Genomic DNA, 23,770 nt, shown 5'->3' with positions numbered 1-23,770 from the left:
AGAAGAAAGGAGAATCCTTCTATTCCCTGAAGAAAGAAGCCCTCCTAGCTGAGGCTACGCGGGAGTCTCCCTGCATACTTGTCCATACGGCCATCAAAGTATGTTTGGTGTCTGTCCAGATACTAGCCAATGTGTGCGAGGGATGAACCTGAGTTCCCTCCAACGCCTCTGCGCATTTACAAGAAAGTGGGAAGGTAATGACATTTACATAAATACCTACCATCGAAACTTGATTAGCTCCCTTAGCTTTGGTACCTGGACCTTCACGGAGCTTTGGTCCCGTTGCTTGCATTTGGTTCTTGCGCTTAGGACAATCATTCCTAGTGTGGCCCCGCTCCTCGCATATGAAGCCACATCCTTCTGTCTTTTCTTTTTTTTTCAAGAAAGAGACTTCTATTAAGTAAGAGAAAAAAACCCGTGAGAGCAAGCTCTAAGCGAAATACATCATGAAATCATGAGAATAAATAAACCCCCTCAAAGTGAGGTGGAAAACAACCAAGGCTGAGGTTGTAAGTGCCACCTCAACCCTGTAGGAGTCTCAGAGAAGAAAGGAGAATCCTTTCATTTCCTGAAGAAAGAAGCCCTCCTAGCTGAGGCTACGCGGGAGTCTCCCTGCATACTTGTCCAGACGGCCATCAAAGTATGTTTGGTGTCTGTCCAGATACTAGCCAATGTGTGCGAGGGATGAACTTGAGTTCCCTCCAATGCCTCTGCGCATCTAGCTCTCCAGATATGCCAGGATGCTATGCTTGCTAAATCTCCTAAGAGGTATCCACAGAGGCATGTACAGCTGCAAAAGGAAGGTGTGGTATCACATCCAACGAACAGGACTCAACCTGAAGACGTCGAATCGAAATGGCCCGAGAGCATAGTTGCACGAAACGGCCGTTTCGTGGCAGGAAACGGAAACGACGTTTCTTCAAAACGGCGTTTCTTCAAGAAACACCGTTTTGTAAAACTTGTTTTTGCCCTAGACCCCAAAAATCGCGATTTCGCCGCTTGGCTCCCATGGGAGGAGCTGGACATATACACCATGTTGTATGAGGAGCTGTCAGCACCAACACACCACACACGATCATACACTCAACCATCTGGAGATGGTGCTAGTACTTCAGCTGCAACCGATGGTCCTGATCCTCATGTTGATGATTCTTCTTCAGGTAGTGACACAGATGCCTTAAGCTCATCTGAGGAGGCAAAGGATCACGATGACGAGGAGTCCATGGATGATGCAGATGATCAGTAGTGATGTGCCTTGGTCCTTGTCACCTGACTACGACTGTATAGACTACAGTGCTAGCCTACTCCTAGTCATGACACTTCAGATGCATCATGCATGCAGCCTGCAGGCTGCAGCATGATGCATCTTGATTCCTAGACTATGTTATTTCTTTTTTTATGATAGTAGATACAGTACTTACTACTGAGTATACTTTGGACCTTGGTGCCAGGTGGCAGCTGCTTTTTTTTATATCATCCATGGGTGCTTTTATTTTGAGTCTTGCATGATTCATGAGTCATGATCATGAAATTTGTGGATCATGAATCATGATCATCTATGGATTCTGGACATTGGATGCTTTCAAGTTTCAAGTTTCAAGTTTCAACTTGTGTGCTAAGTTTAAAGTACTTCAAACTTCTAAATTTCAGATTCTTGTAATGCCAAACTTGTTAGTCATGATACATGTTGATTTCAGATTATTGAAGCATCATTCAAGAATTTAGAATTATAGAGGCATGAATGATGCATTGATGCTTGAAGCTTCAAGTATAGATAAATTTTTATACATAAATTGTATCATATTGCCGTTTCTTCCGTTTTCGTTTTGGCGGGGGCCGGAAACTCCGTTTCTTCCGTTTTCGTTTCGGTTGGTAACTATGCCCGAGAGGAGCCAAGTCTCTCATAGAATATGTGAGACCTTGTAAGAGAAAGCCAAGCCACTGAGCCCCATGTCATAAAGAATGGGGAGTGGGCAAAGTGACTGAAAATCTTGGCTACCCATATCCAAATCATCCTCGCCTGTCTGCAATCCCATAAGCAATACTAAATAGTCTCCAAAGCAGAGAGGCAACGAGGGTAAGTAGGGTCGGCTTCGAACCTGGATCTCCAAAGGTTGACTGCAATCCCACCATGGATAGAAAGCCAAAAGAAGAGAGTGATATTTCTATTCTTGTGGGATTTCCAGAGTCTCTTCCAGAAGCACCTTTGCAAATCCGCAATAATATCAAATGTCTCCCAATAAGGAACTTTGGAAGGTCTCCAACCTCTACTACTGAGCTGGAATCTCTTGGCATTACTGACTGTGTAACAAAAGAAGGGGATGCTCTTCTCTCGATGCCCTGTGTCAATCCACTCCCACTCTCCAGGGTCCCATTGTAAATACCTAATGGGAACTCCCTCGTAGAGCCAAAGCCTCCAAGATCCGGTGGAGAGTAGCTGGGGGTCTGGGTCGAAGAACCACTTTGAATCTGATCCCTGTACCAAAAGCCCTACAACCCTAATAGGCTGAAAAGCAGACTCAAACAAGATGTCCTCTGTGGACTTGAGCAATCTGCCACCATCATGCAGACTAAAAACTATAGCATCCTCATGTGCATCTTGAAAGGCGAAAACCTGAAGAGGAACACCACCTCTCGTAAAAGTACCTGCCCAAGTGGAACAAGTGAGTGGCATATCATCTGTGTCTACCCAATCCACTGGAAGGGCTGCCTCAATCTGCAAGATCCTCCCTGCACTCCCTCTAAGATGTCCTGTCAACTGAGATTTGGTCTCCTCTGGAAGCCTGCGGAAAGCTTTCCATGACCCCAAAGATGATGCGGGTCCCCTCTCCCACCTGGACCACTACATGTTGAGTGAGGCACCAAGTGGTCTGCCATGATCATCCAATATACTGTCATTCCACATGATCGGTTGCCTATCAATCTCTTCACGAGAGGAAGGAGGAATCCGTCGAAGAGTGCTCCTGAAACTGGCCCATGCTTTCAGTATGGCAACCATGAGAGGGGACGAAGGTGATCTGAGGTGTGCTGTGGTGAAAATCCACCTAATAATACTCATCCAGTCTCCTCTTGAAGAAGGTGTGCACGTCTGTATGCTGCTAATAAGAAATGCCTTCCACGGCTCCTGCCCTGGCATAAGTCCCCGCACCACCATCTTGCAGAGTAAGGCTCATGGAGGCTGAGTGGCTCTGATACCACGTGCTTCTTTCTTTAACTTCAATGTGCGGAGGAAACGGGCACGGCCATTCTTTGTCTGAGTCGAGTTCTTCTTGGAGGCATTGTCTATAGACTTCGACTCCCCGGTACTAGTGGTAGACTGGAAGAACTTCCTCTTGTTCTTCCCACCCATGTCGGCAATGGTGGTTCCCTTTGCGCTGGCCATGGTATCATGATAGATGTGCACGTAATTCATGGCCTCTTGCAAAGTGGTACACTTGTTGTTCTTGATCTGTAGCTTGTACGAGTTAGGCAAACCATCCACAAAGAAACCTAACAAGGTCACTGGATCCATCTTTGTAGCTCTGGTTTGCAAATCCCGAAATCTCTGAAGATAAACCTCGAAAGTCAGATTCAGCTTGGACATATCGAGGGCTTTGAGCTTGCCTACAATATCGTAATCTTCCTCCTCTAGAAACTCTTTCTTGAAGACCTCTTTGAATTCTATCCATGTTAGAGGCTTGGGTCGGAGTTCCTTCCACCACAATAAAGCCTTCCCTGACATAAACCCTGCTGCAAGCTGCATTTTCTTGTCATTTGGTTAAGGGTGAAACTAGAAGTGTACTTGCCACTTGTGCAACCAAGTGTCAACCACCTCCTTGGTACGAGACTTCTGATCTCCGGGAAAAGGATTTGGAGTGATGTTCGGACCTAACACTGAAGCCAAGGCATCCGCATGTGTGAGCGCCTGAACAGTGCTAGTCAAAAGTGAGAGTGAAGTTTGAATCCCTTGGAGTTGTTGTGTCAACCCCGTTTGATTCGTATTAACCCCCTCAAACTTTTCATCGAGAGCAGTGGTGAATTCACTGAAGGTAGTCTTCGTAATCAAATCCTTGTAGAGACCCTGGTCATCATCTGCATGGTAGTTCATATCCTGGTCTCCCATCGAAAGCCGGGGGTCTACAGAATCAGCCATGACTTAAATCTGATCTGAAAAAGAAGATGGGCTAGAGAAGAGAAACAAGCAGGTGGCCTTGGAGCTAGCAGGTAGAGACGAAGTGAAAGCTGGCCAGGGAGGAGACGGCGGAAGAAGGGAAGGCTGGCCGATGAAGAAGGTAGGCTGGGCTGAGCTGACGATCAGCTCGGATTCCTAGACCCGGGAGTCCCGCTCCTGGCTGTCTGTACAGATTTCTGCAGCAGGCCATACAATGTTTTTGGCTCCCGAGCGTGAAGACGTAGAGGGGCTAGAAGGCTGCGCAATCCACAGGCTAGGAGAGAAGGCAAGGTGGCCGAATTAATAACGGGAGAGCCGGCTTTCAGTAAAGCCCTACTTTTCAAAAGCTCACCCTCTTGGATGGGGGTAGCCAGGATTTTCAGTCACTTTGCCCACTCCGCATTCTTTATGACATGGGGCTCAGTGGCTTGGCTTTCTCTTACAGAGCCTCAGGTATTCTATGAGAGACTTGACTCCTCTCGGGCCATTTCGGTTCGATGTCATTGGATTGAGTCTTATTCGTTGGATGTGGTACCACACCTTCCTTTCACAGCTGTACATGCCTCTGTGGATACCTCTTGGGAGATTCTAGCAAGCATAGCATTCTGGCATATCTGGAGAGTCAGATGCACAGAGGCTTTGGAGGGTACTCAGGTTCATCCCTCGCACACATTGGCTAGTATCTGGACAGACACCGTACATACTTTGATGGCCATATGGACGAGTATGCAGGGAGACTCCCGTGCAGCCTCAGCTAGGTGGGCTTCTTTCTTCAGGGAATGGAAGGATTCTCCTTTCTTCTCTGAGACTCCTCCAAGGTTGGGGTGGCACTTTCAGCCTCAGCCTTGGTTGTTTTCCACCTCACTTTGAGGGGGTTTTATTTATCCTCATGATTTCATGATGTATTCCGCTTTGAGCTTGCTCTCGCGAGTTTTTTCTCTTACTTAATAGAAGTCTCTTTCTTGGAAAAAAAAAGCTCACCCTCCAAAAACGGAGGGATAGTGCTTTTTAAAGCTCTAGGCCCCCCCAAAAAGCATTTGGCCTTGCGCTCCTCTTCTACTTGCCATCACATCCCCTGAGCAGTCAGCCACATGCGGAATTTCCCTCTGTTCGCCCCAGCTCTACGCTCTCTCACGACTCCCTTCTCACTCCTCTACTCAGGGGCCGGACCTCAATACCTCCTCCTAACTACTCCTCTCTCCCTCTCTCTCAGCTGGTCACATCTTGCAACGAAATCACCCTTCTTACTCTCTCTCTCCTCCTATCCCAATCCAGTACCACTTCCCTTAAACGATGAACCAGCAGTCACTTGCAAGGCATGAACATGAATTTCGAAATTGAGGCATACCTGGAGAAAAATTCGTCCGAAATTCTCGCAACAGAAATTCCCACCTGAGGAGTTGGCTCTGATACCAACTGGCATGACCCCAGCATTCCTGAAACCTTTGATTTGCAAGCAAATATAAGAACACACCAAACGTGAGGAAACTGAGCAGGATGCTCACCACCCAACCACGACATCTACGGGATGTGATCCCGAATCAAGAGATGTCCCCTCCGAGCCACGAGCTGAGCTACTGGCACGAACTCCCAACCAAATTCTAACCAGCCTGGTGTCCCATACCACTAGGTGGTGCTGTGAAGCCTGGGATCTGCTGCTGGGCCTTGGGCTACGCTATGATGCAGGCGCGCGTCTGCGACTCAATCCAGGAGTAGACCTAGCACCTGGGAACGAGACTTGCTCCCATCGGCTCTCCGAGAACTGAACCTCTGGGTCCCCTATATAGACTCGGGTCAAGCGCCAAAAATAACGAAGACCTCTATTTGGTTCGTACCCTTGCCACTCAACCCGAGAATCAAGCCTACCTAGCTCTAAGCCTTCCCAGGCTACCTGAGCTAGTCTTGCGTACCTAGTACACGTCAGATACCAATTTGTGCACATGACACCTCAGAACTTGAAACAATATGCCTTAGATTCTTGCCAATCAAAACATGTCCCATCATGTATGACCACATGGGATAATTGGTGCCATCAAGCTTGTCATCAGCCCCAATCATCCCAAACAAATCATCTTTGCCACCAGACATGGTGCTGAAATACAAGACAAATGCACCAACTGGCAAAGCAAATGAGAGAAAGGCAACCCCTCAGAATCAAGTAACAAAAATCTGCCCAAGCTTCAAAGCTTATGCCTGCAAGAGACTCTGCTGTCCCAAGGTGTACGTGTTGCAAGAAAAATCCCCAAAGGCAACACAAGGCCTTTCCAAAATGCAAATGAAGCAAAAATTGGAAAGAGCCAATGCAACAATGGCTTACCCAATGATGTAGCCCAAAAGGACAGTAGTGTAAGGCTTTGAATGCGAGCAAAAGAGGGCTGGAAATGAGAATTACAGCAAAAGAAAGTGCTCCCACGAGGAGAAGAGCACTTAGAAATGAGAGAAGAGATCCAATGGAGGGGAACTCTCAGCCCGAGGCAAAGGAATGCCAAATGAGGAAGAATGGGCTCAAGGAGTGGACTCCAGATCACTTCAACATGCTCCAAAAGGCTCCAAATGTCGGCGCGCAGTTCGAGGCAGCCCCAAAATGTTGGCACACAACTGAGGCAGCTCCACAATGTTGGCACGCACTCCAAAACAGCTCCAAAATGCTGAGAAATCTTCAAACTAGCCAGCACGCATCCCGATACAGCCCGTACAGCATTAAATGTTGGAAGAAGAAGAACAGGTCCGTACAGACAATAGATGCAGCTGCTGATTGTTTGGTGTGGATTGGGTTTCCCAATCTCCCTTCATGGTTGGGGGAAAGAATCAATTATCCGGCGACATCCTTGGGGAGAGTGCTGCAGATCCCGCCGGAGTCTAGACAACCGGGGGGGAGGAGGAGGGCATGGATCCTCTGGGACAGGACCCAGGACACACCGGATTTCGTCAATATCCAATTCTTGGATATCCCACTTATTGCACAGCACGTCAAGTTCAGCCCCTTTCCGGATGCGTGCTATGTTTGTAAGTGCTTGGGTCATTTTGCTAGAAATTGCCCACTTAGGACCGCAAACACGACGTTGGCCGTTGGAGAAGGGGAGACGGAGGGGATTGAGGTGCCACCTCGACTTGCGGAGGGAGCATTCAAGGAGAAGACGAGTTTCCATGAAATCTTTTTAGCTTTAGGAAATATTTACCCACTATAGAACTATTTTGTTCAATGCTTGTTCCAAGGCTGTACCGCTTTAAATGCAGTAATAAATGCCGTTGCCAGTCCGTACAAAGGCCGTACTGCAATAAATGCTCCACCAGCAGGTCTGTACAGCACCAAAACAGCAATAAATGCGGGCAAAACTGTTCCGTACAGTCTGTACAGGCTGTATGAAATCACACGTGTGGAGCCGCCTCGCAATAAATTCACTGTACGGAGCAGGAACAGGCTGGAATGAGGCGGCTGCAGCAGAAAAATGCTTCAAAAAGCTCCAAAATAGGTCTTCCTTTGTAATGGGCACTCCAAAATGCAAACTTCCTGCGACAGAAATGCTTGGAGAGGCCACAGATGCTCACAGGTGTGTAGAAAACCAGCAAACCAGCAGGAAACAGGCTGTCAAACAGCTCCCAATGGCTCGAGAAGGGCTCCGGATGGCTGGAAATGGCTAGAGGGTGGATCCCTGACCTGCTCTGATACCACTGTTGGGTGTTGGAAGCAATGGAAGCTCAAAAATGGAAGCAAGAAGGAGAAAAACGAGATGCTGTAATAGATTGAATGGAGAGTAGTGCTATGCTTCATGACGAGAATGGTGTTTTGTTGCTACAAAAGGTTGCTCAAAATGGTGTGTGCATGCTTGAGGAGAATGAAATAGTTTCGGTCTTTAATTTGATTTCTTTAACCATCAGGATTCACCAGTGTATGGATGTGTCACAGCAAGAGGTTGTGTTTGAAGTGCCATTTGCAATGAGAGGAGATGGGAGGGAATATACCTTGGACATTCAATTCGGGAATAAGTTCATTGTGATTGGGGATAGATTGCCTTCAACAGAAAGAGACAAAGATAAGCCATTTCATAGTGTCGTTGACTTGTTACGTAAATTGCCACCTTCTAATTCTCTTCTTATTTCTTTTCAAATGGTCTCTTCAATTAAATTTGTCAAGGAGCTACCCAAGTCATATGATGGAAATATTCTGTACCTCCAACTTTCCAGGAGCAAAAGACAGTAGGATTGGAAAACAAGTTTGATGGTCATGTCTAGAGTGAGGATGTTACAACAAATATTGCTAGCTTCAATGGGATAGTTAGATTGAGGAAATGTGCAGGTCGATTGCAATGTGATAGTAAGATGTGTCCTTTCTTTCTGAGATCAGGTGTTAGAAATGAGAGTCATTGGAAGGGACGATTAATAAAGATTCTAGAGATCCACTAAGTCACAGGTGGTACTCTCAAATGCTATCATTGCAAGACTAGTCCACTTTGCATTGCCAGCGTGGAGGCTCAAGGGAGAGCCAACATAACAAAACCATAGGGCTAAATGCCCTAACTGGACTAAGTGTCCTAAGTGACCTAGATGGTACATAAACTAACTGTACCAATAGTCCTAACTGACTATAACTACGCCTACAAGGCACATACCAAGGTATAAGTGGCATCTATGGATAGCCCATGAGATGGCCTACAATGGGCAATCCATGTTTTATATTTTTTATCAAAGATGGAGCATTTATCAGCAGTATCTTCCTACTTTGTAGGGCCTTGAGGATGAGTGTGCGCACTAATAAGATCATGAAGCACAAAATGGAATGTGGCAACCACAGCCTTAGCAAGATAAGTTATTGTATCCAAAGAGGGAAAAATCAAGAGTCAAGTACGACTAAGTATGATTACTTGTCCTAGAATGGAGATTTTCACAATCCCTTTGCAGTTGCTTGCAAAATTTTACTGAAATATCCATAAACTTAAGCGCAAACTTGTTGAAAACTATCAGAGAAAGGTCAATGTCATTTTGATGAAATTTTCAAGTTGCACCTTAAAGGGGTCGCGCAATCGTTGGCCCTCTGACTGATCAGGCCTGTCAGCAGTAAGGTGCCATTAGAGGGCCCATAAGGAGCCCTTTAGTGGCTATTTAGGACACTTCCAGGCATACATGGAGGGTAGAATGAGGTAGGCTCCTCGTGAGCTCTCTTTGAGGCTATTGGCTGTTTTAGATTGCTGCTATTGTTTTCAAATTGGGCAGAGGCATGTGTGGTGCACGTGCATGTGTGTGTGTGCTTCCCTTCTCCCCACTTTTTCATGATGTTTTGTTGGCCCAATGCTTAGTCTTTGTTCCACTGTGCTTAAATAACACATGAACTGCCATCAGATTTAGTCGTTTTTTCATGTTGATTGATGCATGCTATCCTGCTGTTGTTACTGCAATGGACTGCAGAGCTGCCAACCATGCCTTGGTCTACAGATGCCCATGATTGATTTATTAGCACTTTATGCAGGCCGAAGGATATGTGGCACAATGGACAGCCAGCCATGCCATTTACTCGATAAAATAAGGAAAATAAATTTGAACCTTGTTCTATTGGTGCTGCTTGTTGCGTCATCAGTTTGGCTCTGTAGTTTGTCGTTGATGTCATCTATCTCATGTGTGGTTGAGTTCTTACTATTTGCTCTAGCATTGAGTCGTTTTCTATTATGAGCTTTGCCTGCGTCGTTTGTTTGAAGTCTCTGTTTTGAGTCGATGTAGCTTCCCTACGCCACGCATCAGCTACTATAGAGCATGATTGCTTATAGGTTGTTGTAAACACATTGTAGTCAGTTGTTTATGTTGGCTGAGTGTTGTTTGTAGAAGTCTTGGTTGAGAGTCTCGTGGATGCCCTTTGAGAATCCAATAGAAAGGCAGGGGGGAGAGAGAGGGAGAGTGGAACCCCTCTTTGAGGATATAGGATCAAAACCATGATCTCTAAGGCAAGGAGGTAACTATTTAGGATATCGGGGTAATTTAGGTCTGAGCTGAGTCTAGAAATCACAAGAAAAGGGCTGTCCTAGAATAAGGACTTGGATCTAGAAGCTGAGAAAAGGGGCTGCCTATCTTTGTCTACTCTAAGGGAGTTACGTCGTGCGCTGGAAGAGGGCTAGATTGGGACTATGAGGAAGAGGTCACAGCCATACCCTTGCTCTTTGGCCTTGGCACCAAAGGTGATTGAGACTTGGGGGAGGAGCGTGGGAGGATGAAATAGGAGTGAACACTGTAGAGGTGAAACATGAGGGGCCGTTGTAGAGGTGGTGGAAAGTGACGTGGTGCACAGAGGGCTGGTGGTGAAGGTGACTGTAGAGCATGAGGGACAGGAGGAGGCAAGGGTCCAAAGGTAGGCGAAGGGGGGTGTGAGGGGAGACTCGAGCAGGTGGGGGTAGGAGGGAGATTAAAGAAGACCTTGGCCTCAAAGTCTGTTGTCCTGAGGGAGATCCATCTGGCTGCTTCCCTTGAGACGCGGGAACTATTACCCATCCTGCCATCACCTGTTGTCTAAGTCTGGCTCGTTGCCTGTGATTCTTTGCGGCCTCTTGCCAGGCTTCTTCCTATTTGCCCTGGTCCAAGTCCCTTGGGAAGGATCCATGCAAAAAATATTTATATCTCAAAAGGCAATGGCCAATGTTATGTAATAAAGAGCTAGGGGCACCTTTTAAGGTTTTTGACCCCTAACCTCAGTTAGAGGTTGAGTTCGTAGGTGAGTTAGTCACCACACATCTTTTGACCCCAGTTAGGGTTCATTCTAGGGCTTCATCTCTATGACTAGCTTCAACTCCATTCTCCTGCGTTCTCACTTCCATTTCCAACATTCGGTATTAGAGTAGGTTCACCCTCACTTCGACTCCTCTCCCCGTGCCTCCCACGCCCTTTGGCTTCAATTCTGTCGTGAAAAACTTCACTTTGTGGCGAAGAACTTGGCCAAAACAGCTCGTTTTTGCTTGCAGCCACCTCCTACAGGGTCCTCTTGCTTGGGCACGACTTTTGGAGAAGTTCTAGTACTGTTCTGGACCTGGGCCATTAGTTTTTGGAGGCTTTTTGCTGATTTCGACTTGGTTTGGACCAGCCACTGCCTTCTACTACATGTTTAAGGTTGGGTCCCTCTTCTTGAGCACTTTGGGAGCTTCTTCTGGGCTGGGCGATCTCATTGTTGACCCATTTTCAACAAAAACGGTTAGCTGAACCTGTTTTTGTGGGATTTGTTACTGTTTGAATGCAGCAGTCATTCCTAGGCTGGGCGTCTATTTCTTGAGGGCTGGACATGCTTTTCAAGGTGTTTTTTAGGACTGTTTTACTGTTTTCAAGCTTTGTTGGCCCTCATACTTGGGGTTTGTCTTTGCAGGTACAATCAAGCATTTAGTTGGGATTATGCCTTGTTGAGCCAAGCGTTGGCTGGTTTTTGAGGGGAAATTCTGAGATTATAGCACATATCTCAGCACAGGATTTTTCTAGTATATTTGAGGGGCAACCTCCAGCCTAGTATAGGCTTCGGCATTGATATCTATTACTTGGGCAAGGTGTTCACAATAAGTGACCTTTGTTGAGATTTCTTTGCCTTTTTTCGTTTGCTCAAATGGCACAGTAAAATCTGAATGATGTGTTTCCGTTGCTTGCCCATGAGGATTGGTTGGATGGCATCAACTATCCTCTTTGGAGTTTTTTGATTCGCAATCTATTAGTTGTCAACGGCGTCTGGGATTATGTTACAAGTGATGAGGCCCATCTCAGTTCTATAGCACCAGGTACTACTCCACAACAAGGAGGGGGGGGGGGCGGGTTTCCTGGTGGTGGCGCAGGTCGTGGGCAACAAGGACAACAAGCTGCCCAGTTGGCAAGCACCTGCTGTTAGAAATGTCACTGCCCCACCTGTGAGCCCCCGTTTTGAGGGGACAAGGGGACAGGGACTGTAGGGGGGTAGGGGATAGAGGACCTACCAGGCTGGAAACCTGCGCAGCAAAGGAGAGGGGTGTGGCCCTTCCACGCAGCTCATGGAGCAGGAAATGGCCCGGCAGCAGCAACCCATGTGCTGGGCACATGCGCCCTTTTATAGGGCTCGGCCAAGCCAACCGACCAGGTTGGTGGAGTTCAGCCTACAGGTCGGTGCTGCAAGCAGGGGGCCGACCCCCTGCTTGTCAGTTTTTATAGCCCCAAGCAGGGCCTATATAAAGCCCCCTCTCCCCCCCTCATTTCTCATCACCTGCACAGACAGCCTTGCACAGGCAAGTGCGTAGAGGGAGAGGAATAGGCTCAGCAGTTGACAGCATCACGGAGCTGTTTGTACACGCTCATCCTTTGAGCTTTTGTTTGCCCACGTTTGTGGAAGAATATATCTGAGTTTTCACTATCTCTTTCTCCGTCTCTTTGAGTGTTGTATGAGCTAGATCGGGAGTGAGGTGTGAGTGATTCTATCCTCTATTTCCAACATCTGCAGGTATTACTTGTGAGCAAAGGAGTTGGGATACATGTAATGCTCACGCCTTGTCTCTGGTTTCGCTGAATATCAAGAGGTTTATTGGCCCTCATCTCATGTCCTGCTAGACTGCTAAAGATGCCTGGGATATTTTGGAAAATATGTATCAAGCTCATAATGATGCATGAACATGGACCAGCATTCAAGATTTGCGAGAGCATTTCTTGAACATTGATGAGGTCATTCCAAACTCACAGCTTGTTACCATTACTTTGAACTCCTTACTGGAGTCTTATCTTTCTTTTCATACGTCTCTCAATCTTTTGATGCGAGGGAATCAGAATTGCCTCACTTTTCAAGACCCTTGTTATTTATAAGAGGAGAAGTTGCGAAAGAATATGGCTTCACGGGAGCATGCTTTTTCTTTTTTTTTTTTCCAAAGAAAGGAACCTTCTATTAATGCTTGAAAGATTTCATACAAGACAGCCCCAAAGCAGAGTATGGAAAAACTTCACTTGTCATGATATACCTGATAAATGAATGAAAGCCTTCATTATGTCTTCATTTGAGTATCACTTCTTGACTCCCTAGCCTCTCTCTCTCTCTCTCACACACACACACACCATGTTTCTAACATTCACTCTGGCAATATCCACAACCAAGTCCTTTGCTTGAACAATGGGATCCCGTGGCTAACACAGATTTCCAAGGCCTATTGTCTTTCCAAAAGTTCTAGACCATGAGCTCCAAATGAGCTCTCAATTGAGCAATCCTCTGGCAACAATGTGCTCCTTTGACTTGTAGATGTCTTGTGTCCACCATGAAGGTTTCAACAAGCTCACCATGTTCCATTTTGTGTAACTTGCAGCTGGGTTTTGTAGAAGCAACAAGACTTCCCTCTCTATCTCATGGGAAGTCTTTCACCCTCCAGTCCCTCAATACCTGAGAAACACAAAGCAAAGAATTTGCCCATCACATGCTACAAAAGTTTGGACTCTGAATGTATGCACAAAGAATATACATACTGATGAATCTACCTGTTTTGCAACCTACTTTGAAAACAAGCTAGGTAGCTACTAGAGGCATCCACAATATTCCTATGTAACCTTGTTTTGATCCTTGGGGTCCCTTTGAAGACACCTCTCTTATGCAAGTGATGTCGGCTTTGTTCTGAGAACAACTTGGGCAAAGATGGCTCTCTTTACCCTTCACAAAGGTCTCTGGTCCGTCTGACTCATAAGACCATCTCTCAATGTCAGACATACACACACGTACACCCATTTTTGTAGACCTAATCTTAGCAGCACTTGGAGTTCACCAAAAAAAGTTCCCCTATTTGTATTACCACATTGGCTCGTGGAATTTGACTCCTTTGAGTCTTTGATCGGGCTCCTCTTCTAGTCAGCCTTCTTTGATTGGACTACTCCTTTGATTGGATGCCTTCCTCCTCTTCTGTTTAGCCTTTCTCGTTCTGTTGCAGTCCTTTGCAAAATGTCCTGGCTGTTCACAGTAGAAGCATTTCTGCTTTTTCTCGCTTCCACTAGGTAAAGAGTCCTCCTCGTTATCAGGTTTGTTGTTCCTTTTTTTGTTGCTGTTGGGCTTGCCCTTCCCTTATGCCTTGCTTTTGTCTTGTGCAACAAAGATTGTCCTGCATTCTATCGTATTCTCTCTCCCGAGCTTATTTCTGCAGAAGTAGAGGCATTAGCTCCTCAAAAGTAACGGGTGCCAACCGTTGTCCTGCAATCATGGTTGTTACAGACCCTTTATAACTCGTGGGGAGCATGCCAAGCAAAAGCCTAGCAATCTGCGCCAAATCTGTTTGCTGACCAATTGTTGACAGTTGATCCCTCATCAGCTTCAATTTAGTTCTATTGTGTCACCTTCCTCTATCCTCATGCTATATAGTTTTGTTTCTAGGTCGAGGATTTTGGCTGCATTGTTGATCTCACACATATCCTTCAGTGTCGTCCATGGACCAAGTTTGTAGTCATGCCAATAATTATGGTCAGGGCCTCTGCATCTTGCATTACCCACTCTCTGTCTGCATTTAAATCCACTAGTGTCACCACTACCCCAACCGCATTTTTGTTGTCTTGTGGCCTTAGCTCCACTCCCTTCATTATCTCCCAAATCATCCGAACCAGCGCATGGCTCTGCATCTTTCATCTTCCAAGAGGGTAGTTGCTTCCATCATGCTTACTTGATTGCCCAAAGTTTGGGATGGGCAATCTAGCAGCCAAGACAAGGAAATGAAGGGCTTAGGAGGTGTACACTTGTCTGAGTCTTGATCACCCTCCTTGCAAGGGTACATGAGAGTAGAAGTTGAGTTCTACAAGCTTGAACCGAGAACTTCTTTCAAAAGTTCTTACCTTTGAGCTTCGAACACTTTTGAGTCTTTTCAAGGCTCCGATACCATGTTAGAAAACAGAGGTGGAGGTCGCTTGCTACAGGCAATGCTCCCTGCAGCAGCGGAAGATAATGACTCCTTATGCCCAAAAACCACACGTGCTATTTCAAATCTCAGTTCTTTCCTTAATGTGTGCAGAGAGTGCTGGTAGTTATTTAACTATGCTCAAGACAGAACAAACAATAAATATTGTTCGAAAAATGTACCAAAACCTTGTACAAAAGATATGCACAGTGTGCCACCATCTAGCAGCAAGCTGCTAGTCCTGCTCATGTGGGGGATCACTCTATTTTTGTGTCTCATAGACCATTTGGTCTTTCGAAGACTTAAATTAATTTCTCTCTCTCTCTCTCTCTCTATATATATATATATATATATATATATATCTTGCATTTCTTTTTCTTATTTTCTTTTTGTTTCTTCCATTTTGCTATCAAGTTTTATTGTTGGGGTTGGGATTTCAAAGCTTAGGAAGCATTGGATTTACCCAAGATATCTCGGAATCTTTAGAAACCTAGGTGGCAATGTATGTTTGGGTACTGATGAGAACGTAAGCACAGTTTTACTTAGTAAGTTGTTTTTTTTCTAATTTACTTACAAGTTTGTTTAAAGTCGTTACAAGTTTCCTTTTCCCCTTTTCTTTCACTTGCTTTATACAAATTTTAATTTGTAGTCTTATGAAGGTATATGTATAGTATTTGTCAAAAGACTTTGCAGCACCTCGGACATATTTGAATATATGGGAGCCATCAGGTCCCATGGGGATTTGTTAACGAGACTTTGCACATGTAATGCTAAAGCCAAGGCTATTTCATTGTAGAGATAGGACTCAGTCTCTTGAAAAACCATGTCCCTTCTCACCAATGTCCAACCAATAAGCTTTAGACTCCATTGTATCCGGCAAAGAATGCACTTTTTGTTAGAAATGGAAATCCCAACAGAGGGTATCCTGCAACGAAGACTGATAGATGAGCCCAAGAATTACACGCGGAAGTGTTTCACTATGGAATCAAACTTCTTGATATATTTCGGTCCATCCAAAATCAGACACCGTACAAAAGAGATGCGAAGCCCCACCAAACTGTGGTCCTCCGATCTTACCAAAAGTCCTCCTATCTGACTGGCACCTCTAGATTTCTAAGCCCGTGTGCTTCTCTGAGCTTATGTAGACTCGTCATCTAGTGATCCTTCCACCGTACTGCCCGGGCAGTCAGCCTAGATGGGCAGTCTTTCTTGAGCTAAGTCTGCAGCTTTTTGTAGGTCTCCTTCACCTCCTGAATATAGGCCCAAGGAAGATCCTTCTGCTGCTCCTTCCTGCTACGTGGATTGGTTGCTCCAAGTGATGCCTAGTGAGGCCCCAAAGGGCCCCTTTTATAGGGCACAAGGCCCTTCCAAAATAGCCGACTAGGAGGGCCGACTCTTGGGACTGTTTGGGCCGACCCTGGTCTGTGGAAATGCTGGCTGTTGGCAGCCCTTTTTAGGGCCCTGGTGGACCCCGCCTGACCATGTGGCATCCAGCCGATGGCCCAGGCTCTGCAGCCCTAGATCCTGCCGACCACCTGTGGGTCTCCTTTGCTGCCCAGAACCTGCCCATATCATGCGCCTTAAGGTCTTGCTGGTTCCACCTCTGTTCATCCTTCTTCCAGCCCTAGAGACACCTGCCCATGCTCCGTACTATGCCCTCAGGCCTTCCGCACCAGTCCACACACAGGCGCTGACAGGCCATACACATCTGCAGGGTCCTGCGACCCAATGGGGCTGATCCAGGCTCCTAGATCTGCCTTGTACTTCATCGTACAGTTGTAGGCTCCTGCATGGCAAATCCGTACACCCACATGCCTCCAATGGACTCCCTTCTTCCTAGGTACCCTCTTTGTTGTGCTGCCCACATGGCGGCCCCTGTGCTGCCCATGTGGCAGCCCAAAACCTAATACTAATGTCTATGGTCCACCCCCTCGACGCACTTCTCATTTGGGGCCTCACAGGTGGGGAGGTGACCATCCCTAAGCCAATACTTTCCTACTCGGGTCCAACACATTGTGAAAGAAGATGATACAATGTATTGAAAGATTCTGGGGGACTCAGGGGGACAGAGATCCTCTGAGTAGTTCAGAGGTGTAGAGGAGGTCTTGATGAGTGTAGAAGAACGACACTGTGAACTACACATTCAAGGCTCAGATTTGAGTAATGAAGGAGCCAAGAACCTTTGATGAAGCAGAGGATGTTCTAGAGCTGCAGATTGCAATGGAATCAGAAATAAAGGCCATTGAGAAAAACGACACATGGGATTTGGTGCCGAGACCAGCCAAGAGTAAGGTGATTGAGACCAAGTGGATTTATAAAACCAAGTACACTTCAGGTGCAATGATACGTCCATGGAGACTGTTTGGATGTTCATGCATTGGCTGGCCATTACAGTAGGCCCGTTTACCAGACGAATGTGAAGTCTGCTTTCCTCAATGTAGACTTGGAAGTGGAAGTCTATGTGGAACAGCCACAAGGCTTTTAGATGGAGTGGAAGATTATGCATTGACACCTACTTCTCAGAGATCGGTCTTTCTTGTAGTCCACAAGATGTCATTTTTTACCACTGTTTAGAGGGGGTAGGAGTATGTTGGTGATTCTATTAGTGGATGATTGTCTTGACCATGACCTGAATGAGAAGATTAAGAAGGTAAAATCTCTTTTGAAGGAGTTTGAAATGACAGATCTTTGGCTTCATTGTTTTATCGGCATCGAGATGTGGCAGAATAGGACAAGATTTTCTTTTCAAAGATAAAGATCTGTTTGGAGATCCTTGAACGATTTCAAATTGCAAGGAGGCGTCTACTCCAATGGAGGTTGGGACTAGACTGAGCAAGGAGAAGATGACTAAGCTGGTGGATATGCAGAAGTATCGGCAGTTGGTTGGGAGTCTTCTCTACCTAAGCAACAACAGGCGCGACATTGCTTTCTCAGTTGGATTCCTATGCTAGTTTTCTTCATATCGGGGGAGACTCACTAGAAGATGTGTTTGTATGTAACGAAGGTGTCTCAAAGGTACCACATATTATATTATAGGATCAATTGCCAAACAGGAATTCACTATTATGGGTATTGTGATTTCAGTTTGGTGGGCTCGAGACTGGGACAGTCAACATTCCACTTCTGACAACAGTTTCTTACTGGGTTTAGGAGTCATTTTGTGAATGAACAGTGAATTAAAGTTCAAATATTAGTAAATTTAAAGGTGCTGCTTCACTAAAATAAGGATATCATACCTAGTATGCATAAAATACAGGTGGACTTCGAGAGAGAGAAGAAGAGGAGGCAAGTTTTTGTCTTGGCTGAATGTACTCAGATGTGTGAGATGGATTTTGCAAGGACTTTATAATTCAAGTAAATCTTCTTGTTTTCTTCTACTGTTGAGGATGGAGGAAAACTCGAACCATGGAGCTTATAAATATTCCTGTGTGATACTTTGTTCTTCTCTTCTTAAATATTTCTCGTTGCTTTCTTCCTTGATGTTCATGAAAAGGCAGTTTTATCTTCTTGATGAAACATAGTTGTCATTGATGGCCATGATATTGAGTCAATCTTAAATGGGTAATGGAAATTTGTATTGATGGAGTTTTTGAGATAAGATCATTGTCAGGAGTTTTAATAGCTACCATTTTCTCTAAATGTATCTTTTTTTTGGAATGCTTAGCCCGCTGGGATAAAGAGCAAGTCGCACATGAAACTGTTGCTGCGGTGGTTGGTTGAGAGGGACCGAGTTCAGGTCAAATGTAATCATCTAAAACAGGCAGGTGGCCAGCATAAAGGAGCTCAACAGAAACGTGGCCAGCACAAAGGTGGTTCCCATGGGGCCAAGGAATTCCTTTTTTCTATTCCTCAAAAGCCAGTCAAGGAGTCCAAGTCTAATATTCCTGAGAATGTTACTTCCACAAGTCCAGAAGATGCTTGAGTCAAAGTAAAAGAATGTCTGGATCTTTTTACTTAGGATAAGCTTAGCTGCAGAATCTCTCATTTTAGAAAATAATTCTTAATCATAAGTTTGTGAATCAAAAGGAGATTTTGTTCAAAGAGCAGCATTAGTCGTTATGCTTTCTTTGAAGTTGACTGGTCTTCATTGATCTTCGGTAAAGGCAATTTGCTGTCAATGGGATAGAGCTGCTCCGCTGAAACTCCCTCTAGATTTATTTTTTAGAACTACAATGGTGCCTTCAATTACGAATTGTCATATTTGTCACATAATAGGTCTTGACTAGAATATCATCTTAAGAAACTCAGGTTCATGACATTTACTGGAAACTGAAACTGTTCTGTGCATTGTGAGTAGGTGCTGGATTGAAAATTGAGGTGACATGCACAGTCCCTCATACACTATCAAACCCTTATTTTGTGTAAGGGGTAAGCGGTAGATGCTCATATAGAAATTTAGTGGGGAAAATGGCATGATCTAGGCTTTGTGACTTGAACAAGTATTTGTCAGCCGAACGTCAACCTTACTTATCTTGACCCGTCATTGTAGATAAAATTGTTATAGTCTGACAAGATTTGTTGGTAGATAAAATTTCTTTTGATTCTTGGTTTCCCGCCATGACTGATAACATAATCGAGGCTCTTTGTTTCATCTATCCTTAATGGAGCATGTACATGCAAGTGGCTCTTTGCTTTTATCATTTTAGAGAATGTATATGCATACTAGAGGCTTTAATCATGAATTAAAGAGAGTAATTCAAGGGTTGTTGAATTCAACATACTATACGTGGTATAGTTCATTATCATGTAAACTCCAAATTTTTGTTCAATTTCAACACTGTGAAAGTCACCTACACACCTTTATTTAGTATTTGATAATGAAAATGTGAAAACATGTTGCTTACTAGAGACTTTAATCATGACTTAAACAGAGTAATTCAGGAGTATATTGAGTTCAGCCGAGTATAGGTGGTGTAAAGATACACCTTTTGTTTGGAATATAGAAAGTGTCTAGATACACCATTTGTTTGAAACAATGCCCTTGTCATTCATTATATCAATGTCAATCATACTCCTTTTCAGAATGTCGATTTCCTAATGATACCACAAGGGAAATAGTCCAAGTTACACATTCAACCACCTTAGAAAAAGGAAGACAATCTACCTAGTTGCTCAGCCAAATATTAAACACAATACATTGAGACCATTGAATTTTAGCTCAATCCATACATTTGTTGATCTACTTCATCAACTCCTATCAGGATTGCTTTTGCTTTGTCATGTAGAATAGGTGGTTTTGGACTTCTTGGGATTCCTTCCTTCTTTTATTGTCCAATTCCATACTGTTGAGTTCGCTTGCTCTACATGAATATGATCCTTATCATTGCGTATCTAGAACTTCTCCCAACAATTTGCATATAGTTCTTCCTAGTTTGCATTCTTCTTACGTGAACACAGTGTCCAATATTGTATCAACACATTTGTAATATTTCGAGAGAGTGTTGGCTTTAATGTTTGACTCGGCACACCCAACCAATTGGATATATTTTGTCACTTGGCAACACAAGAACAAGGTCATCCTTTTTCACTTCTAATCAATATTTGGGCTTGTTACATTGTGGACCATAGAAGTGGTCTTCGAGTACCTATGAATGTCAAATCTTCTTTGTTGGCTTTGGTGCTTTGTTCTATTACATGTGGTGTCTATGGTTGAGAGACTTTACATGTACTCAGATTTTGCATTTTTGATAATGTCTCGATCAAGTTTTTCCAATATAGCATCACTTGCGTTATGTATATAAAATAAGGGTCTGATAAGTCTTTCTCAGTCCTATGCTTGTATTAGTATTTTATACAATCCTTTATGCCATTAACTGCTTGTGCAGTATCTTCTATGTACTCCATTGAAAGTACCCATTGGTTTCCAAAATGACAACAAAGGTTTCTAAGAGCATTTATTTTTTCCAATTCTATTTGACTACCCATTGGCATCCAATGATCTTGTGTATGATTTATTTTGCTGCATTACTTGAATTCCATCTTGCATGGAAAAAAAAAAAGTTTATCTTGGTCTTCTCATAAGTAGCCATCAATAAGCCATTTGAAGTCTAGAACTTCCATGACTAGAAAAGAGGCAAGCCTTGAGCTTGCACATTTGTTGAAGGTTTTCATAAGATGAGGGTGAGTGAGTGTGTGGCTTTTCTTAACTGCTTAGAAGAACAACTAAAAAATGCATCAATGTCTTTCATGGGTATGACCAACCATTAAGAAAATCCTCTTTATGCGAAGAAAATCCACCTCGCCACTAGTAAGATAGGTATGCAAAAGCATATCTACTTTTATTCCGCGAGACACAATTGTCTAGTTGCAGCATGAGGCATGGTGGAACTTGAAGTAAATGTGTTAGATGTGCTTCAATGCATCTATTGGCAGTATGGATTTGAATTTTCATTTAGTAATATATGAATATCTAAGGCTTTCCTTGAGGTTACACAATTGATAAACTGGCATGTAGTATTCAAAGCACCATGTACAAGATCACCATATTCATGCTTATCTTGTTGTTTCAAGTTTTGGAAATACAGTGCTAATGACTCCATGGTAAATTTTGGGTTTGTGGAATAAAGACTAGGTGAAAAATGTTCATATGCTTCTTTTGCATTCCCATGTATCAACATTCTAGTCAATGATATTGGCAATTGATACGCTTTATTGTTATCTTCCGCGCTTTGGTATGGGTATCTTGTACTGATTCATCTTATCATGTATCATGCACAAGACTTGTTGAGGGCCCTTCTTTGATTTGTAATGCCATGAAAAATATTCATGTTGACAACTCATTCGTCATTGTTTCATATGCTCTCTTTTCATCAAATAGCTTTTCATGTTCTATTGGTATCTAGTTATGCCACTTTGAATTTTACAGCACTTAAAACATTATACTTTGAGAATGTTCTTGTGTGAGAAATTGAGATGTACTTGAACTCATGTTCTAAATACTATTGGAGGTTGATTTTAGCAACTTCTTGTACCCCAGAGTTTTTATTGTCAGATTGATCCCATGCATTATGTCCACTTATTTGTACATATCTGGAATGATGAGTTATCTTTCTCTCTTGCCATCCAATATTCTTTAAGATTTATGAGGCATCCTTTCAAAATTATTGTCAAAAAAGTCACGTAATATAGCTTTTTCATTTCCACATGATCCCATCCTTTTCTAATTCCTTTGTTTCCATGCACTTTGTGTGTGACACAGCACCTTTTGAATGAATTCATGTATATCATTAGTGAAGCTAGATTGATCCCATGCACTATGTCGACTTGTTTGTACATATCTACAATGAGTTGTGTTTCTCTCTTGCCATCCACACTTGTTCGAAATTCATGAGGGATCCTTTCAAAATTATTATTTACAAAGTCATTTAATATAGGTCTTTCCATCTCCATATGATCCCATCCTTTTTTGTTTCCTTTGTTTTCATGCACGGCCTTTGTGCATTTGGCATGAGATTGTTTCTCTTACCTATAGTATGAAGTTTTAGAAATTCCATGCAATTTGTACTTCAGCATATATCCCTCTTATGAAAGATAAATATGTGTGACATAACATCCTTTGAATTAGTCCGTGTACACCTTGTACACCTTGTACTAATCACACTAACATAGAGCTATATTAGCATTATAGACTAATTGTATCACGAATTGCACTAGCTTTCACAATTGACTACTGCTGCTTTTGGGCATTGGCATCCAAACCAATGGGATTTTATTTTTGGACATGTTGATGGCAGAGTCAAGGGTTGCCCTTTTGCCTCTAGAATGTTTTTAGATTGGAAAGAAATCTCAAATGGCAAGGTCACGAATCCCTTGATGGTATGTGTTGAAAGTATGCATTGGTCAAAGGTGTTTGATCCTCCCCTTGCCTTGCAGGAACCCAATTGCTCGTATTTCATTTTATCCAAAAGCATACAATTAAAGGGTGATGTGCTTCATGCAAATGGTACATTGATATCTTTACCATCAACAACTAGACAATATATATACTAAATGCTGATTGAATTCAGTAGCCTTACGCTGATTGCACTAGCATATTAATATATTCTAATTCTACTAGTTTGAGTACTATGTATACTAACGGTGATGTGTTAGATCTTACTTTGAGACTAATATATTACAAATATAACATAATTCTAGCATTAATTTAGTAGACTACTAATGCCATACTAATATACTACTGGCATAGTACTATTACACTGCCAATATAGTGCTATTTGTTTTATTCCAATACCAATCTAGTAAAGCACTAGTATAGTACTAATATAAGGCTCATATAATACTACTACAGTACTCATATAATACTAATACAATACTAATATAGTAGAGCACTAATAGTACTAATATAGTTTCTATAGTAGAAATAATATAGTACTAATACAGTACTATATGTTTCTTTGTTACAACAACTCTAGTGCTTTATGCTCGCTTTAGTACTAAACTTGTTTCCTGTAGTAAATGCATGTGGTATCTAGTTAGTTAGTACTAATTAGTTGTACATGGTACTAACTGTATTTGTGGTTGTTTTGGTGATTAAAAAACAAGGAAATATGCATGTCTTACCAGGTAAATGATATACGGATCACATAAAAATTTATAAGCATATAGATATTATGCACGTCAAGGCCTTTGCAAATCATCATACTTTACGAGTGCATGCATAATATTTAGGTTAAGGCCTTTACAAAGTATGATTACCATTGGACACATGTTCTTTATGGTTGAAGCACGCCAATGCATATTCTTCGACACTTATGCATGGTGCATGTCTTGCCATGAAATGAAATCC

General features: G+C 43.5%; 1 protein-coding gene across 2 annotated transcripts in view; it reads left to right on the top strand.

The window, feature by feature from the left end:
- LOC147891708 (uncharacterized) overlaps positions 1-19,521 on the top strand; it is a 29,781-nt gene extending 10,260 nt beyond the window's left edge. Inside the window, exons 2-3 of one of the 2 annotated variants that reach the window (XM_087388813.1) lie at positions 18,650-18,794; positions 19,283-19,521. In XM_087388813.1, the coding sequence (XP_087244939.1) occupies positions 18,650-18,794; positions 19,283-19,350 (213 nt within the window). In that variant the 3' untranslated portion in view covers positions 19,351-19,521. Of the gene's footprint in view, positions 1-18,649; positions 19,184-19,282 lie in introns of those variants that run through there. The other variant, XM_087388812.1, reaches the window with a different exon arrangement.
- The last annotated feature ends 4,249 nt before the right edge of the window (positions 19,522-23,770 follow it).

Source organism: Dipteris shenzhenensis, chromosome 17, assembly GCF_047967505.1.
Source record: "Dipteris shenzhenensis isolate YYH24624 ecotype China chromosome 17, Dip_SZ_1.0, whole genome shotgun sequence".
Lineage (NCBI taxonomy): Eukaryota > Viridiplantae > Streptophyta > Polypodiopsida > Gleicheniales > Dipteridaceae > Dipteris > Dipteris shenzhenensis.
Note: the sequence above shows the minus strand (reverse complement) of the source record. Positions and strands in the feature narration are given on the sequence as shown.